The following is a 16967-nucleotide window of genomic DNA, read 5'->3' as shown; positions in this document are numbered from 1 at the left end:
AAACGCCCAATTTCTGCTACAGGGACCGCGGGAAAGTGGAGCACACAAACACACATGCAAAAAAAATAATAAATCAAACAAACAATTTTCCATGAATCAAAATGGACCCATGGGACCCTGTCCTGCGGTGGTCGTTGCCGCGGGGTCAGGATGCTCCTCGCAGCTGATTCAGGCTTTGCACAATCTGCGTTTCCCCAACAGACCAGTCCCCCAGAACTGCCCCAGCTCCTGCGAGGAAGGACTGACAGCCCTGATACCACACGCACAGGGCAGTGGGGGGGACAGGGCATTAAAATCCACATTTTTATTCTAAATAGGCGTTAAACTGCTGGGACGTTAAACTTCCAGACTGCCGGGACAGGAGGAGAGCCTTCTCCCCTGAGAGCCAGCATCACCCGTGCTGCCCTTCCTCCCTGCAGCAGGGGTTTTGCAGGGGGTCATTAATTTCTAGGTGGGTATCACGCAGGTAGGGACACTCTCTGGGTTTGTCCCGGACCCCACTGTGCCGGTGGAGCTCATCTCTCCTGCGGTGTGCTGGGAAGCAGGCGGGTCTGCCGGGAAAAGGGCCGAGGACACGTCAAAGGCAAATACGTGTTTATGCAACACACCGATCTCTGATTACAGGGGACGGCGTTTCACCCAGGCTCCTTGAATCGGACGCTTCCCTGCCCTCCCAGAAACACCCAAATAAAAAATCCCAACAGAAACCCAGCAAAAGGCTGGGTTTGAAATGAGTCCCCATGTCAAGAGGCAGGAATTGGGCAGCGGCAGGTGAGTGCGGGTTTAGTTACTTTCGGTCTTTTTCAGAGCTGCTCCAAGCGTACGATGAGAAAATGTGCTGAGAGCTGAGGCTCGGCTTTGAAAGGCCTAGGAAGGGCTTTTGGGGAGGGCAGAAAAAGATGCACCTCCAGCTCTAACCCAGCTTGTACAGCAGGTATCGCGATCCTACCAGAAGACAAATGACAAGCAAAATAAAAATAGAACGTGAGTCACCTGTTAAATGGCTGGCGGGGGATCTGGTTGCAGTGCGGGTAGCGTTGACTCCTCACTAAACACTCCATGGCGTAAGAGTCGTATTTTTATCTCGGCTGCGAGCAGCTCAGATTTTAGAATCACAGAACGGTTTGGGTTGGAAGGGACCTTAAAGCCCACCCCGTGCCACCCCCTGCCCTGGGCAGGGACACCTCCCACCAGCCCAGGTTGCTCCAAGCCCCGTCCAACCTGGCCTTGAACCCCTCCAGGGATGGGGCAGCCACAGCTTCTCTGGGCATATTTTAGGTGATTTTGGCTCTGTCTGCTGGCCCAAATGCCAGTCACAGGCCACAGCACGCAGCACTGTGCCAGGCTAGCCGTGGCATGGACTATGCCAGCCTGAAAATGGGCCACAGACCAGGGCGTGCAGGTCGAGGCAGACCACACTGGTCCAGACAAGCCAGAGGGAGGAAGGCCGCCATCGTCTGACTTCACCAAGCCTTTGAACCTGGATGACTCCAGAGCTAATCAGCGACTGCATGGGACAGCCATTCCTCCCCGACAGCCCTGTTTCACAAGCAGCAGCAATTTGGGTGTGTTTATGGAAACTAATGAAGGGATGAGTTCAAAAGGGAGCGGCTTTGACAGAGGACCAAAATCGGCCCCGCAAATTGTCTTCCTCTCCGAGGTGGCGTGTTATGATAAAAGCGGGAGGGGAGGAAGCAGCTTTGTCCCTGGGACCAGGTCTGTGTCCCCCCCTCAGCATCACCGCTCCAAGAGGGCACTGGCACAGGTTGGGGTGGGTCATAAGGACCCCAGCAGGCTGCAACTCAAGCCCTCCTGTACTCCATCAAAAAAGCGTTCTGGACTGAAACAGCACAAGCTGATTTAGTGTAGGTCCTTAAATCAGGACAGCTTGAGAATGAGTGCAGGTGGGGGTGAAACCCATAAGCTGGACACCCCCATCCCAGGGAGTGAGGTTACAGCTCCCTGCTGCAGTCACCAGCCTCTCGGCAGCCAAAACAGGATCTCCAGTGAATCAGCCCCGGCTGCCTTTATCATGACAGGCCCAGAGCATCCTCCACATGCCTGAACGTTTCAATCCCATGATCTCTCACCCTTCCCCCTCCGCTGGCTCAGGCACCCCTGGGAGGACAGTGGAGGCCAGGAACTGCCCCCGTGCCTGGCTCGGATCACTGCTCGCTCCTTTCCAAGACTTCATTTATGCCGTTCCTAGGGCTGGATAAGAGATCCAGCAGTCAGCTACGTAACACCTTCATGCCCTGGCAGGACACAGGGTTTCTACAATTCTGCGCTGAGTAAGTCCCCCACTGCCCAAGCCAGAACCCAGTAGCCAGCACGGGGAAGGAGAGGGCAGGAACACTCACAGCCCCGCATCTGTCATCAGACCAATTCCCAGCCTTAATTCCTCAGGTTTAGAGGGGCAGGTTTGGAGTCAGCATGTTGACTAAGCAGCTTTTTTCTAAACCTCCTCCTTGACACAGCTGGATATTAACACTCACCCACACTTTAACCAAGCCCACAGCATTCACAGTGTGGGATTTCAGCTGCAATCCCAACCCCCACCCTCTTTGCAAGCACACAAAAGTTCCCAGCAAGAAAACAAGGCTCATTTATACTGCTACATTTTTATTAAAGTAACAAAAGCATACGTCTGTCAAAGGATCTGTACATTTTGTATATAAAAACACTACTATACAATTAGTAACCATCCACTCCCTCCTCCAAGTGTAGCTTACAAACTTTCTACCATTTTCACCAAATACAAAAAGCAGGTCCCGTTCAACAGTCCAGCTTGTTAAAAAAACAAAAGTGACAAGAAATCCCTCAAATACACACCATTCAGCTCTGCAGTCGAGTATCAGGCTTGTAGGCAGAAGGCAACAGATCACACTAATTCACAGCTTTTACACGTAACCAGCTACAAGAGAGAAATGGATTATACCCCAGCTCGGTTGGTTTTGAAGCTTAAAAACAGACACCTTTAACATCAGACTCCTCCACACCAGGGACAAAAAGAATGAGACTTGGCTATTTTAGTTCTGGAAGTGGGGGCATGTTAAGAGCAATTATAGTGTATTCCTTTGGTGTGGGCTGTTGTTCCTGAAACACTTTTCTGGTAAAAGGGAGGGAACAGAGTAAAAGGAGGGGGTTAAATCTTAAGACTGCTTTGATCATGACAAATTACAACCCAAGGAAGTACCAGCCTTCAGGAAACTCCACGTCCAGCCAAGGAGCCCAGGACGAGCAGTGTTTGCTTTGCTGGATGCAGTTCTCATCATGGGCTTTCCACGTAAGCAGGTTAAGTGAGGACTCCAAAAAGCACCGAGATCCCTTTTCCTTGAAAAGGGAATTTGCTTTTTGGAAGTTCCCAAGCACTCCCCTCTTGGTGAGGTCACCTATTGCACAAGTTCACCAAGGGAAAAGCCCCAGTGCTTTGTTTCAGCTTCTGCTTTGCTGACATGAGAAATTCAAGTGATGCAGAGGGAAGTGATGCAACTTCAGAGCCACAGTCTATTACTGTTCAAGGACAAATAACTCGCCACTTGACATTTTAAAGGGATCTGAGAATTGAGGCTGTTTTTCCAGTTCTGGAATTCATGATTTGAACCTTACAAAAAATCTGAATTTACTTTTCTGCATTAGAAGTCAAAACTGGGGAGCTGCATTATTTTTTAATGTATTGTAAAAACAAGCTAAGAACTGTGGCAGATGGGAGGCTTCCTTCCTCTCCCAGAGCGCCCAAGATTTGGAAATATATTGCACAAATGTCTGAGAACTTGATTCATCAAAGGCTGGGCAAGAACAACTCTGGTTACACCAGTCAGCTGCCAGGTCAGAAAACAGGAAGGTTAAAAAAATAATGTGCTGAGAGACAAATCTGTGAAAGTTTCATTACAAACAACTCTGTCAATGACCTGCTTTTTCAATCACTTCTCCCAGAATCACTGGAGGAGCACCAGCTGGTTAGTAAAAAGGCAACGGACATACAACATCCTGATAAAGGCTCATTCCCAACAGGTAGATAAAGTTCTTGGGGCAGCACCCTAAGCTCCCACCCCATTTGTAATTAGCCAGAGCAGTTTAAGGGCCAAATCTTGAACAACACTCAGGCAAAGTCTCCCTGAATACAAGTACCACGGGGACTCCAAGAGGAGTTTTGCTTGAACAGACAAAGCACAGGACCAGGCATTAATTGTGCAAAACAGTTATGTACCAAGAGATCAGAACCAAACGGTGCCCTTTACCAAGGTATCTGTGCAGACTGCTCCCAGGGACAGCCACGTGCTGATCACCCAGAGAAAGAAATGGAAGAAGTGCCGTGACTTTAAAAGCAGTGTTAGGACACCAAAACATCTGAGCATTCCACACACAGGGGGGGAAGAGACCCCCAATACTTCTGACTGGGAGACAGGGCAAAGGGGAGTTCTCACACACCAACCTCTAGAGTGTAAGGCGAGTTGCTTCAGCTCTTCTGGAGAAGTGACACAGCAAGTCATCAGCATTGAATTAGGCAACTTTTACAAGCAAGTGGCCAGACTCCACTCTCGGAGCACAAAGAGGCCACACATGAACAGGTCGTGGGCTGATGTCTAAGTCACACATAGCAGAAAGGCTTTGTAATTCACAGCTGTTCAGTGCTGGTTTCAGGGTTTGGAGTACCCTTCTCCATGTGCAGGAAGCAGCGGGCGACAGCCAGGTACTGGGGAGCACCAGGAACAAACAGTACTCCAGTGCCACCACAGCAGCTGCAATATTCATCTTGGGGACCTCCTCTGCACAGCCTGACCCCCAGGGCAGCTCTGCCTTGCTCCGCTTCACAGGACACCAATACCCATGTGGCCCTTTATCAGCTAGGAAAGATGGGAGGGGCTGGAGACAGGCCATGCTCCCCCTTGCCTTGTGCTGGGAGTGGGGCAGAGCAGAGCTGCAACACTCAGAGTAAGTGGGTCCAGAGGAGATGTGCAAAAGCAAAGGAGAGGGATCTCAGGGTCCCTAGCATCACCCAGCCCTGAAGCAAGGATCCCCCAGACACTATATCCAGGCCCCAGAGAGATCAGACCAGCTGGGGAGTGAAGAAGTTAGTGGAGTAAAGACAGCAACTCCCTTCTCCAACAGTACTGCAATACAGCAATACTGTTGGGCACCCGCATGGTGAGAAGGTGACACAGACATCTCCCACCACCAAGCCACACTTCCCAGCCTGGCTTTTCCCCTCCCCCTTCCTCCATTCCAAGCTGCCCAAGGGAACAAGCCAGCCCAAAATTGCCATCCAACACTAATTAGGTAGATATCGGCTTCATAATAAAAACTCATAAGCTTGCAACAGCTTTAAAAAAGGCACCTAGAACACTGCTTCTGTTCAAAGCAGTGCTCAATATTTTAATTTTGGATTTTCTTGGATTTTTTTAAAAAATATAAATAGCTCTTCATCTTAAAAATAGATCCTCAGGTGAGGTATACAGTAGCCTGTGTCTTGGCAGTGTAAGGACAAGAGGAGTATTTAGCTGGAGACAGTCATGATGTAGTTTTTGGAAGGACTGGTGCGACCTAACATCATCTGGTTCTTACAGGTAAGCATCCCATAGGAGCTCACAGGTTTCGTTGCAGTCGCTTCATATAAGACACAGATGGAGCCATCCTCACCGATGCGGTATGAGACCTCGTAGGGGTCCACCCAGAGCGTGAGCTCACTGGGCAGGAGCTGGTAGAGCTGCGGTATGCTGAGTCCGATCTGGCTAGCTGCCTTGCTGATAATGGGGTCCATTTTGTGATTGATCCGGATGCAGCGATACCCAGAGCCTTTGAATGGTTTCTCGGGAAACCAGTGATGTTTGTAGTGCTCTGCAAGAGAAGCGAGAAGGGAAGAGCGGTGAGCAGGCGTGCAGCAGCTGTGAGGAGGTCTGCGTCCTGCTGCAGTCCCAAGGGGGTCCCACATCTCGCTGCAGGCAGAGGAAACCGAGTCCTCCTTAGGCTGCCTCCATCAGACGGAGGCTCCAGAGCCAAGCGGTTCAACTATTCAGCTGCTGCTTGCTCCAAGGCACAGGAGCACAGCTCTTCAGGTCCTACAAGCCCCAGGCAGGACAGCGCCACAGGGGCTGCAGTGATGGGACCCCAACACTTTCTCACCCCAACCACTGGGGTGGCCAGGGTAGATACCGTATCGCCAATAACAAACCACCACCATCAGGGAGAAACATCCAGGTCATTCTCTAAGTTCAGGGGCATGTCACTACCCCTTATCTCAGCACAGCTGCAAACAAACCATCCCTTCTTAGTGCTGATAACACAGGACTGTGTTAAGCTGGGAGGAAACCCTTGAACCACCCAGTTAGTGCCGAGCCCCAGACACGCTTGTGGGGAGAGGAGTACCAAACCCCACTGACACAGGGCTGAGCCCTTCTTGCCAGGGGACAGGGCACACAGAGCAGCTTTGGATTCTTCATATCAAGCCCCAGCAAGGAGGGCTTCAAGCAGATGGGCTGGTGTTGGGAGAGGGCAGGGGAGGAGCTGTAAAAAACCCTCAGCAGACTGGGCAGGGAACCTGCTCGTCTTCAGGGCTGAGGCTACTGTTTGTCCAGGACCCCACAGGGACACAGACGGGTGCCCAGGGAGGCACACAGATGCCTGCCAGTCCCCAGAGGGACACGGGTGGGCACCCAGGCAAAGGCACAAACAGGTATCTGGCATCAAGGAGGACACAGCTGGGTGCAGGGAAGGACACAGATGGGTGCCCCACCCAAGAAGGGACCCCAGGTCCTGGAAGCAGGACCGGCGGGCACCGGGGAGGGACACCACTGGCCGCCTGGCCCTAAAGGGGAGCAGAAGAGCACGGACCTTCCTCCCCACAAAGCCGATCTCTTCCCCGGCCCGGAGGTCCGCGCCTCACCTGCGAGCGCCTCCCGCAGCGCCCCGCTGAAGACCTGTAGCTGCTGCTCGCTGACGCAGCCCCGCGTCCGCAACAAGCTGGAGACGAAGCCCACGGCGGCGGCGATCTCGGGCACCATGTCGGCCCGCGGGCCGCCGCGGCGCTGGCTCTGGCTCATGTTGGGCTCCCGGGCGGCGGCGAAGGATCCGCGCTGGGCTGTGGCAACGGCAGGGTCTGCGCCGCCGGCTCCGCGCCGCGGTTAAATAGGGCAGCCCGGGGAGGCGTCATCGGCGCGGCGACTCCCATTGGCCGAGGGGGCGCCGTATGCTAATAGCGCCTGACCTCAGCGCAGTGGAAGGAGTGACGTCGGCGCCGTGATGACAATGGCGGAGCGGGGGGGGGGAGTTACCGGAGGGCTATTTTTGGGGCTGACCCGGGAGGAGGAGGCGGAGGCGGAGGCCGGGGTCGGCCCACCCCCGCGTTCCGCACCCCCCTGCTCAAGGGCAGAGCCCCCCGCGGCCGGGGTGCCCGGTGGCTCCGGGTGCCGGGAGGGGTCGGGAGTCCCTGGCAGCTCGAGGTGACCCACGGGAGATGGCGGCTGGGGGGCGGGAGGGCAGGGCAAGGGCTCCGCGGGCCGTCCTGACCGATGGAAACCCCCCCTCCCATACCCCGGATCGGCCCAGGTGCCCTTTGCCGGCCTGGGGAAGCCGGTGCCGGAGCCTCACGGCTGTTCTCAGGTCCCTGCAGCTGGTTTCTGGGGTGCTGGTAGCGTGCGGGAAGGTGGCCCTGTCCCGCAGTCCCCCCCAGCCCAGCCCCCCTGGCCCGCCACAGGGAACCCCAGAGCACAGGTACCGCCAGGGTCAGGTTCCCAACCCTCCCAGCTAGCGGGTGAGTCCATGGGGCACTTCCACTAACGAACATGATGCCTCAGAAGGGTAGAGCCAAGGCTCGTCCCCACCAAGCCACTGGCAAGTCACTTACTGAAACACAAGGGAGTGAAGGGGCAGTGCCACCGATGGGAGCTGGTGTGAGGGGAAGGGTGCCTTGGTGTCCTGTGAGCTTCTGCCAGGCCATCGGCCCAGCATGGGCACCGGGTGCGGGATCGGCATCGGTGGAGCAGCATTTCTGCTGACCTGGAATGACACGGACCAGTCACCCAGTGCTGACTGCAACAGTGACCCATCCCCAGCGTCTGGCCCTTCCTACCCTCCTGGCTCCAGTACAAGATGGGGTCTGGCCCCTGCAGACGCGGTTTCCTCTCCCCAGCAGGTTTCCATCACCAAATATCCTTCCCCAAGAAACATCACAGATCCTTGTTCCCTAGAGAAGGCCAAATCCTTTCCAGAGGTCCCTGAAGCGTGGAGGGAGATCTTGCCATGACCTGTACTGTCACAGACAAGTGAGGGAGATGAGGGGGGCCATGACAATAACCACTTTCATCTCTCTGCCTGAGGAGGGTCTTAGGCGAGGAGCCAGGGCAGACACCCCAGGACCTGGTGCCTCCCTCCAGCCAAAAGCCAGGTTGGAGAAAAAGCAGGATCCAGGAGGAGAGGGCTGCAGCGCAGGGGACGTGTCCGATCACGGCGCAGGGAGAGCAAGCCAAGGCAAGCATGGAGCAGAACCAAGCGTCCTCGGTTGCCTCTGTCCAGCCCAGCAGGAGGGGAGAGGAGAACCGGAGCAAGCAGTGCACAGCCCTGATGCTTAGTGAGATGCAGGCAGCACCTTAAAGCCACTACAAAACGGGGAGCTGCACCAGCTGGCCCAGCTGCCAGCCACACTGCCCAGGATAAAGGCACTCGCCCAGCTTCTGCTGAAACTGGCCCGAAGCTAAAGCAACAGTAGGAGGCCAAGCTCTTTTCTTGCCTTTGCTTTGATCAACCATGAGAGAGTTAGTATCAAAACAGGATGGGATTGCTGAATGAATATTCCCTGGCAGAGAACCGGGATTGTTTCAAGCCATTGTCTCGCAGCCCCAGATGCCTCCCTTGGCGTGCACCGGGGGAGGATCTGAAGCCACAGCTCTGATGTGATCCCCAGCGAAAACGCGTTCTCCTCTTATGGCCGGGGCCTCATTTGGCATCTCCGCAAGCAGTGGGTGCAGCTGGAGAAAACCGAGGCAGGGAATTAGATCATCTGGGTTTGCCTCTGCCTGAGGAGCAGCCCCGCAGAGGCTGAGCCATTGCCGGTTCCCACAGTGCCGCTCCCGTTGCTGGCACAGCGCTTTCACCGCGGCGCTCCCCGATAAGGAGGAGCGTGTGTCTGCCAGCACGCAGCCTGACAGTGCTGCTCCACCTTATCACGGCTCTTATCGAACTGCTCAGGGTCCTGTCCCACTTGGGGACTGCTCTTGGCAAGGGAGAGCGAGAGCATCACCCTGCCTGTCCCCCTCAACAGAGGGGATTTCGTGCGGGAGGTTGGGGGGAGGCTTTCCAGCACCCCTTTATTACAGCAGGGCTCAAAACTCCGATTATTTCCCATGACTCAAGGGCGAAGTAGGATTTTTTGAGGCCTTTTGCTTCCAGAGTCTGCAGCTCATTTTATTCACACTTCTGTCATTCCTATGTGCACGTTGTGCAGGGGATTTCACACCTTCTGAAGCACGAGACAATGGCTGTGTAGCAACGTGTAACCAACAATCCAGAGCAAAGAGTAAGAAAATAGCTTCAGAAATCACAGAAGAGGTGGATATAACAGACATTGCCCAAGCAGAGGTCTGTACTGACCCCATTTCGTGTTCTGCACAGCTTAAAAGAAAGCACTTTGGGCAGCAGGCACCGAAGTAGGGTCAAGCTAGCAAGAAGACAGAGCCAAGGGGTCCCCGAGTCCTCCCCTCCCCGCTCCATCTGCTCCTCCATTCATCTGCAGAGCACAAGGAATCAAGCAAATCTCTTGCTATAAACCAGATTTGCCTTTGTAAGCTTTGAAATAAACCCAAGGATTAAAGTCTAAGGACTTTTTTTTTTTTTTTAAGTCAGCAACACACATGAAAGAGCACATGGGTGCATGTGAAACCCCGGGCACAGCAGAATGCGGGGGGAGGTTACTTATACTGTAGCAGCAGCCAGAGGCCCCTGGAAGAGGCTGCATAAACACCCGGCGCGAGCCTGTCCACGCACAGCTCCATTGCTTTAAACACACCTGTACTGTCAGCCCGCAGACACGCTCACCGCGCGTGGGTACAGTCATAATCAGCAGAAAATGAGGAAGCATCCTGGTAGAAGATCCCTTTAGACAAATACACCAGTAAAAGCCAAAGCAAAAATAAACCCTCGACTTTTCTGCTGTAGTAAAGCCCAGGAGGCCCGAGCAGAGTTTGCAATCTAACCAGACAAACTGAGAACAGGGAAAAGGGCTTGTTTCCCCCATCCAACAGAAGGATGACATTAAAAAGTACTTGGATGGTATCATCCAGTCCTGAGTCACTGGACAATAATTGTAGCAAGAGGTTCTCTGTCCTCCAGCCTGCCAAGAATAGCACTAATAGCAAGCTCGGGCTTATTTGCCATTAGGGCTAACAGTGTTCCTTAAGTGCTGCTGATGATCTAACCTTGGCAAGCAGGTTCCCCTGGTCCCCCCTGCTCTGCAAGTGGATGAAATAAGTGGTGGCACCATTCTCCAAATTCAGATCCTCCATTTATTCTTAATCATCGCGATTCTAAAGGCTCCCTTCACCCAGCTTAGGGTTGTTCATATGGTCTGACACAGGCCCTGGGCTCCGAAATCAGATTGTCTTCATTAAGCCCTTCCAATAAGAGATTTCCTGTGGAGCTCAAGGACCTCTAAGCGGGTTATGTGCCCATAATTTCTGTCCCTGTTACAGGAAGACTGCAGTCTTAAAGACAAGGCATAAGACTTAATACATGCTTTCAAATTGCTTTGAGGAGTTACAGAGTAAACAAACAATTAGAAAATAAAATTCATTTTAAAAAGAGAAGTTAGAGCTGTTTTTAATGCTGTTCTGGCTAGATTAGTTTCCGCCCTGTGTTTAGCTGGAAATGGCTGAGAGCATTTAGATTTCAATTAAAAAAAAAAAAAAACAAAAAACAAAAAACAATAAACCTCTCCATAGCAATTGGCCAGACTAGGTTTGTAACTGGTTTAACAGGAATTAGAAGTTCAGATAGGCTTTCAAACACTCTGTCCCTGTTTATCCAGATGAGGTTCAAAACCAGTTGAGCTGGAAGTTTTACAATGAAAGGGGAACATTCGGCTTTCAATCAAGGGTTAAAACTCAGCATGGACAGACCAGGCCGCTCACACAGAGTTCGCTTTTCAAGAGTCAGCAACTCGGGGTGTTTTATGTACACCTAAAAGGCAACTGTTCCCACGCTACGCTTTGACTTGTTACCTTTTTTGGGGGGGTGACGACACCTTTTTTAGTCTGCTGGGCTGAAGTTCATAAGGCGTGAGACACAAAAAAACAATTTCAGGCTGTCCTCGAATACCATTAGAGTCAGCTGCCAGTCAAACAGCCACCGTGTGAATCGGCACCCCCTGTTATCAGCAGTAAAATAGTTACACAGAATTAACATTCAAATCCTCCTGATTAGACGTGTCCCACAGATTGCTAAATTAGCCGTCACTTCTCCCAGGTGGGTCCCTCCCAATTACCCTAGCATTTGAGAAGGATTTTAAAGTTATCTGTGGATTGGGAAGCCAAGGGCTGCCCTTTGTTACATTAAGAAAAATCAAAATTTAAAAAAAAAAGTTTCTGGGAACAGTTCTGAACTGTAAAAATAATAGATGTATTGGCCCGGTTCAAATCTCATTGTCTGGCTCTGCTGGAGAAGACACAGACAATTGTGACAGGCAGTGCCAGCAGCCACCTGGTTGCTAACACCAGTTAAGCACAATCACTGGGAATTTAAGGGGAAAAAAGCCCAGGGGTAAGCTGGGCTAGTATGTTTAATCACAGCTGTAATTGGTAACCTGGGTCTGACCCCAGAAACAGGCCTAGCAGGCAGGGTAAACAATAAAGCAAGAGCCTTAAGCCCAGCCTACACTTAGAGCTAATAAGTCCTTTCAAAACACACAGTTGTGAAATAAGACTGTGACTGAACCGTGTGAAATGCAACTGGGGGGGAGAGGGAGGCCATGGACAGAAAACAAAGCCTTTTTAACCTGTTAGCTGCTAGATCAGACCATGTTTTACGGCACGTATCCATTCCCGGCAGTCTAGACCACAGTATGGACAAGCACGTAGCATCTTCCAGGCAGGCCGAGCTCCTAGAAGCTTATCATCCTGCATGACTCCATGGCACTGGGCTTTGCTAAGCACTTCACCACCTATTTTGGTTCCTGACTCTCTTTTGTCAGCTTGGTCCTTTGTTCCGTCTGTGTGACCAGTAACCTGAATCCCCACGGCAGCTCCGAGTGCCTTGGGATTTGTGGACGGGACATGTCAGGACACATTTTGGGCATGTCTGGGCAGTTTCATTTGTAGACTATCAGGAACCTTTAAATATTCCCCTCTGCTTCTGAATGGATTTGTACATGGACTGAGAGCTGGATGCTTTTCCCCATGGCATTTGAACATGGTGGCTTTTGCAGCCCAAGCCCAGGGCTTCAGCGAGGGATCACATAGTTCCTAGGAGCTGTCTTTCGCAGAACAACCTCCCTCTGCTCCACTTTCCTTACTGCATGCTATGTTTCCTCATGGAAAACAACCTACCTGACCCACTGCGAATGTCACATCTGTTCAGAAGTATTTTAGGAAGCAAACATTGCTGTACTCAAGGGAGCAGCAAGCAGAAAGAATTGCTTTTTCTTCAAACTCCTTAGGACTTTGGACCTAGTTTTCCAATGGTGATGAGCACTTGCTGGCTCCAGCTGCCTTCAGTGCACTCTGGGGTTTTCTCCTTGGCCTTACTAGCTTCTTGCTGAACCCATGTTGACAGCGTCTTGTGTAAGAAGGCATTTGTTCAAAGCTCAATATTATCGGCCAGAGACGAAGCCTCAGACTACAGTTCCTCACGAAGCTGCCTCGTTGGGGAAGGTGTGTAGATGACCTCACACTGATTTCAGAGATGGTTTCCTGTTCTTTGCATTTGGTTATTGTTTTTTTCCACATCCTCTCTGCCGGATGCCTATCTCTGTTCCTGTCAAACAAAGCTTGAGAGAGTAGAAAAAAGACAATAGAAAAGGTCCAGAGGAGCGCTCACCAAGGCAGCAGACCCAGAGCAGTGTGGGGATGGAGGTGTTTGCACAGTCAGGTCCGGAGAAAGTTGTCAGCTGTAAAGCCTGGAACAAGCTTATTAGTTTATGAGATAAAAAGAGTACAGAGCCCTGTCTCTATCTCAGAAGCGGAGCAAGGAGCAGTAGGACTCCAGGAGTAAGGTGTTGCAGTAAGATGTGCCTCTGAACAGCCCCTTGTCCTGCTCCACCCCTCTGCCCTTCACCAGCCCTTGGAGATGACAACTTCTCCCAGTCCTCGCCTCCAGCACAGGTCAACAGTACGTGTGAGAGACAGATGGGCGCAGAGGCAAATTGCCCTTTGGCAATTCTCCCTTATCGCAGCACCCTGGGGTGTGTCTGCCTACCCAAGCTCTGCTCTTTTCCCCTCTAGAAAGTCCCTAAATAAATACTGGCTCCAGTCAAAACACGATTTCCCTCCCCGCAACTGGGAACAGGCAAACCCACTACTAACCCTGGTGGCCAACACACCAACAACACAGGACACTGGGAGCCAAATCTTCCTCAGCACCGCAAAGACACACATGAACAACCACATGAGCTGAGGAGTTATGGTCTACCGTGGGAGACACAGACAACCAGCACAGCAGAAAACTGAGCCTAAGAGGTGCTGTGTCTTGTTCCAAGCCACAAAGCAGAGGCAAGACACAGGACCCTTCCCATGAGCTGCGCTGGTGCTGCAGCCTGGCAGGGTAAGGGGCCAGTATTTCTCCCCCCCAGACAGCGCTTTTCAGCCAAACCTCCCTCTTTGGGTCTATCTCACACCTTTCCTTCTAAGGCTGGAGGGTTATATATAGGGATTTCACACTTCACTGACATGCAGCCATGCTACGAAAAAGGGATTTTTCTTTTCTTAGAAATGAGAAGTTAAAAAAAACCCACCCTCTGGCTGAAATCACAAGACAGGATTTTTTAGGTGGTGAGAATGTGACTTGTCTGCCAAACTCTAGCTCAGCCAGGGAGCAACGCTGTGACGAGTTGCCAAAGCAGCACATTGCCGAAATCTGAGTTTATTGCTTATAAAGCATTAATGCAGGGTAACGTGTGTTGTAGCGCCATGGCAACCCCAATCATCGGCAAAAAAATAAGGGCAAGAGCACCAAAGGCACTGCTGCTGTAGCAGCTGGTAAGTGAATTTCCTCACCCTGTTCAGAGCCGCCTGATATCTCAGCACTGAGTGGGGATCTCTCCTGGGCTCAAATGTGTTCTTTGAGAGCCTGTGAAGAGCAGTTGATTCAACCACACTTTAGAGGAGAAGAGCAGGAGATGGTTAAAGATTAAAGCAATTTTCTACTACAGCACCAGAGACCTGAGCTACCACTGCAGCATCCTTTGCTTGAGTGTTTTATAGGACATACAGTGTCAAACAGAAAATTGGATCTTTCTGGGAAATTCTGTTTTCCCACAAGGCTGAAGAGATCAAGCCAGTGCCATACAGACTTCAAAGCCTTAGTGTAGTAGGTGGCTGCTTACCAAAAGAGAAGACAAGTAGCTCTAGGACTTCCAGATTTTGGCCTACTCCAGCACGGTTACACCACAGTCAGTCTAGTTTATGGCAAACTGACCTGGTTAAGGTTAACTCCAGAATCTCATTACCATCATAGGCTACGGATCTGGCCATATGGATCCGGCTTCCCCTTCTCTCCCTCCCCACCAGCCCTCCTCTTGGTCCCCAGCTCAACTCCCCAGCACGGATTATGTCAAGCATAATCTGTAGTTGCTCTATGGACAAAGCTCTGCCCAATCCATCCCTCCCCCTGTGCCCTCTGTATGCCCAGATTGCAAATCCACGGGGGGACTTCAGTTTTAGAGCCAGCGAGAGCTGCAGCATGTGGATGGTCCAAGCTCCAGCGTGGGAGAGAAGGGACACTGGGAGAAGGTCCTTGGGGTTCTTCTCAGGCTACACCCACAAATATGAAAGGAGCCATTGCTTCCCAGAGCCCAGCAAACCTCCCAACCCCTGCAAACATCAATTAGTGCACAAAGACGGGCCAGATAAAGCAGGGCAACACCCTACAAGAGCTTAGATCTGGGTGGTGCCCTTTCCCAAGAGGCAGGCTGATCCCTGCTTGGAGAGATACCTCCTGGGTAGCAGGTGGACTCTGCAGGACTGCTCTAGGCTGTTCCCAAGGATTCCTCGCCCTCCCTGGCAAAGCCGGCTAATTGGTTTTTGGTAGGGTGCTGCACCTGGGCAGGGGGAGGCAGGCGCAGGGTGTACCACACTCATCCATTCTCCAGAGCTTTGCAAACCCCCACACTACCCGCAATTTCACATGCGACCAGCACGCTCTCCCTAACCAGAACACAGCTCCTTTGAAGCTGACGCCAAAGGCCAGTTGAGCATAAGAGCAAAGACAGGCTCAGTATCAGCATTCACGCATTTGCTTGCTGGCTTGCAGACTCCAGCAGAGGAAGCAGATGTGGTTTTCTTCACTCTGCCTGTTGCAGAAGTCCCACAGAAAGTTCTGTTGTTCAAGAAAGCCAGGGAGGCCGGAGCCGAAGAGATATCTGGCTTCAGAGCTGGAACTCACCCTGTGCTGCCAGGGTGTGTGCAACCAGGGAGGGAGGGAGAGACTTGGTTAGTTATTAAAGTAGGGGTCATTTACTCAAAAATCTGGGTTTGGGCATGGCTTTGGATTGCACACAGGGTTCATCTGGGCTTGGATCCCAAATTTCAGGTTAGAGCCACATCTATTACTCACAGAAGCAGCACATAATCTCTGTTCATATTTCTGCATTTCAGCAACAACCAAGGCTTTAGCAGAGTCTCTGGGGGCATTTTTCCACTCGTATTTAGAGGAATTAAGAGAGTCATGATTTTATCTGTGTACATTTGAAGAGAGGAGGTGGGGGCTGGATTCCCGAGCCATTTTCAGGTCAGACTTTGGTGCCTGTCCAAGGCCTTGATCTATTGCTCAATTTCTGCTCAGGACTTTGGTCTCGCTTTACGAAAACCCAGGAGCTTCATGTAGAAGCTAGGTTGGGAATGAAACAGGCACATTTAAACCTGCTTAAGCTAAACATAACTTCAGTATCCTGAAAATGGGTCTCCTGAGGTATGCTAGGGATGTGATGGTCAAAGACCTGGCCCCAAGGAGTCTGCTAGAGCATAGGTCATCCTGAGAGACCAGCCATCCTGGCCCAGGCTGCTTCAGTCCACCCCTGCTGACCAGAGCTCCCCTCCTCATCATCATCTCACAGTATAATTAATGCCTTTGGGAGCCCAGTTATACCCCAGCCCTGCCCCACCCCACCCACCAGTAATGGCAGGGATGGTCCCACTCCCACCCCAGACAGCTATGTCCCTGTCTCCCACGAGGAGGTCAGCAAAGCTGTCTGAGATCTCTCAGCACCTCTGGAATTTGAGCAGGCACCAAAAAACAAAGACAGTGGCTAAGACATACCAAGAACAACGATGAAATCCAGCGTACGGACACTGTTCCCCACGAGATGACAGAGGAAAAGGAAACACTGAAGATCAGCGATAGCCACAGCGCGTGGGAGGATGGAGAGTGGGGTGAGATGTGTCACAAGGGGAATAGCTACTTGTTTGTAAAAGAAACAACATGCAGCTCACTTGCTGGCGTAATTCCCCCGTGGGGCAAAGAAGCCCCAAGGAAGACCTACCCTCCGAGCAGGACTCTCAAGAGAGCCTTTGGCAGCAGGGCTTTGCAGCCACATTCCTTAGAAAACAAAAGGAGGTTTGGAAAAATAATAACAACAATAACCCACTTTCCCCTTCCCGTACTGAGCCTTGGCTGGGGCCATGCTGAGTGAATTATACACGGGAATTCCGTCAGGAAGCCTTCCTCACAGCTGGGAAAGCGCAATCCAATCTGTCAGCAGCTGAGACATCGGCACAGGCCAGGGAAGGGGACAGAGGTGTCAGGCAGGGATTGAAACCCCTCTGTTA

The 16967-nt window shown here is 51.9% G+C and overlaps 1 protein-coding gene across 1 annotated transcript; it reads right to left on the bottom strand.

Moving 5' to 3' along the window:
* Window positions 1–2602: 2602 nt before the first annotated feature.
* Window positions 2603–7092, bottom strand: BTG2 (BTG anti-proliferation factor 2). The gene is made up of 2 exons (XM_063356623.1): window positions 6884–7092; window positions 2603–5838 (listed from the first exon to the last, which is right to left on the bottom strand). Exons 1-2 carry the CDS (start codon window positions 7038–7040, stop codon window positions 5498–5500), a joined length of 498 nt encoding a protein of 165 aa, XP_063212693.1. The 5' UTR covers window positions 7041–7092; the 3' UTR covers window positions 2603–5497.
* Between the last annotated feature and the right edge of the window lie 9875 nt (window positions 7093–16967).

This window comes from Chroicocephalus ridibundus, chromosome 20, assembly GCF_963924245.1.
Source record: "Chroicocephalus ridibundus chromosome 20, bChrRid1.1, whole genome shotgun sequence".
Lineage (NCBI taxonomy): Eukaryota > Metazoa > Chordata > Aves > Charadriiformes > Laridae > Chroicocephalus > Chroicocephalus ridibundus.
Note: the sequence above shows the minus strand (reverse complement) of the source record. Positions and strands in the feature narration are given on the sequence as shown.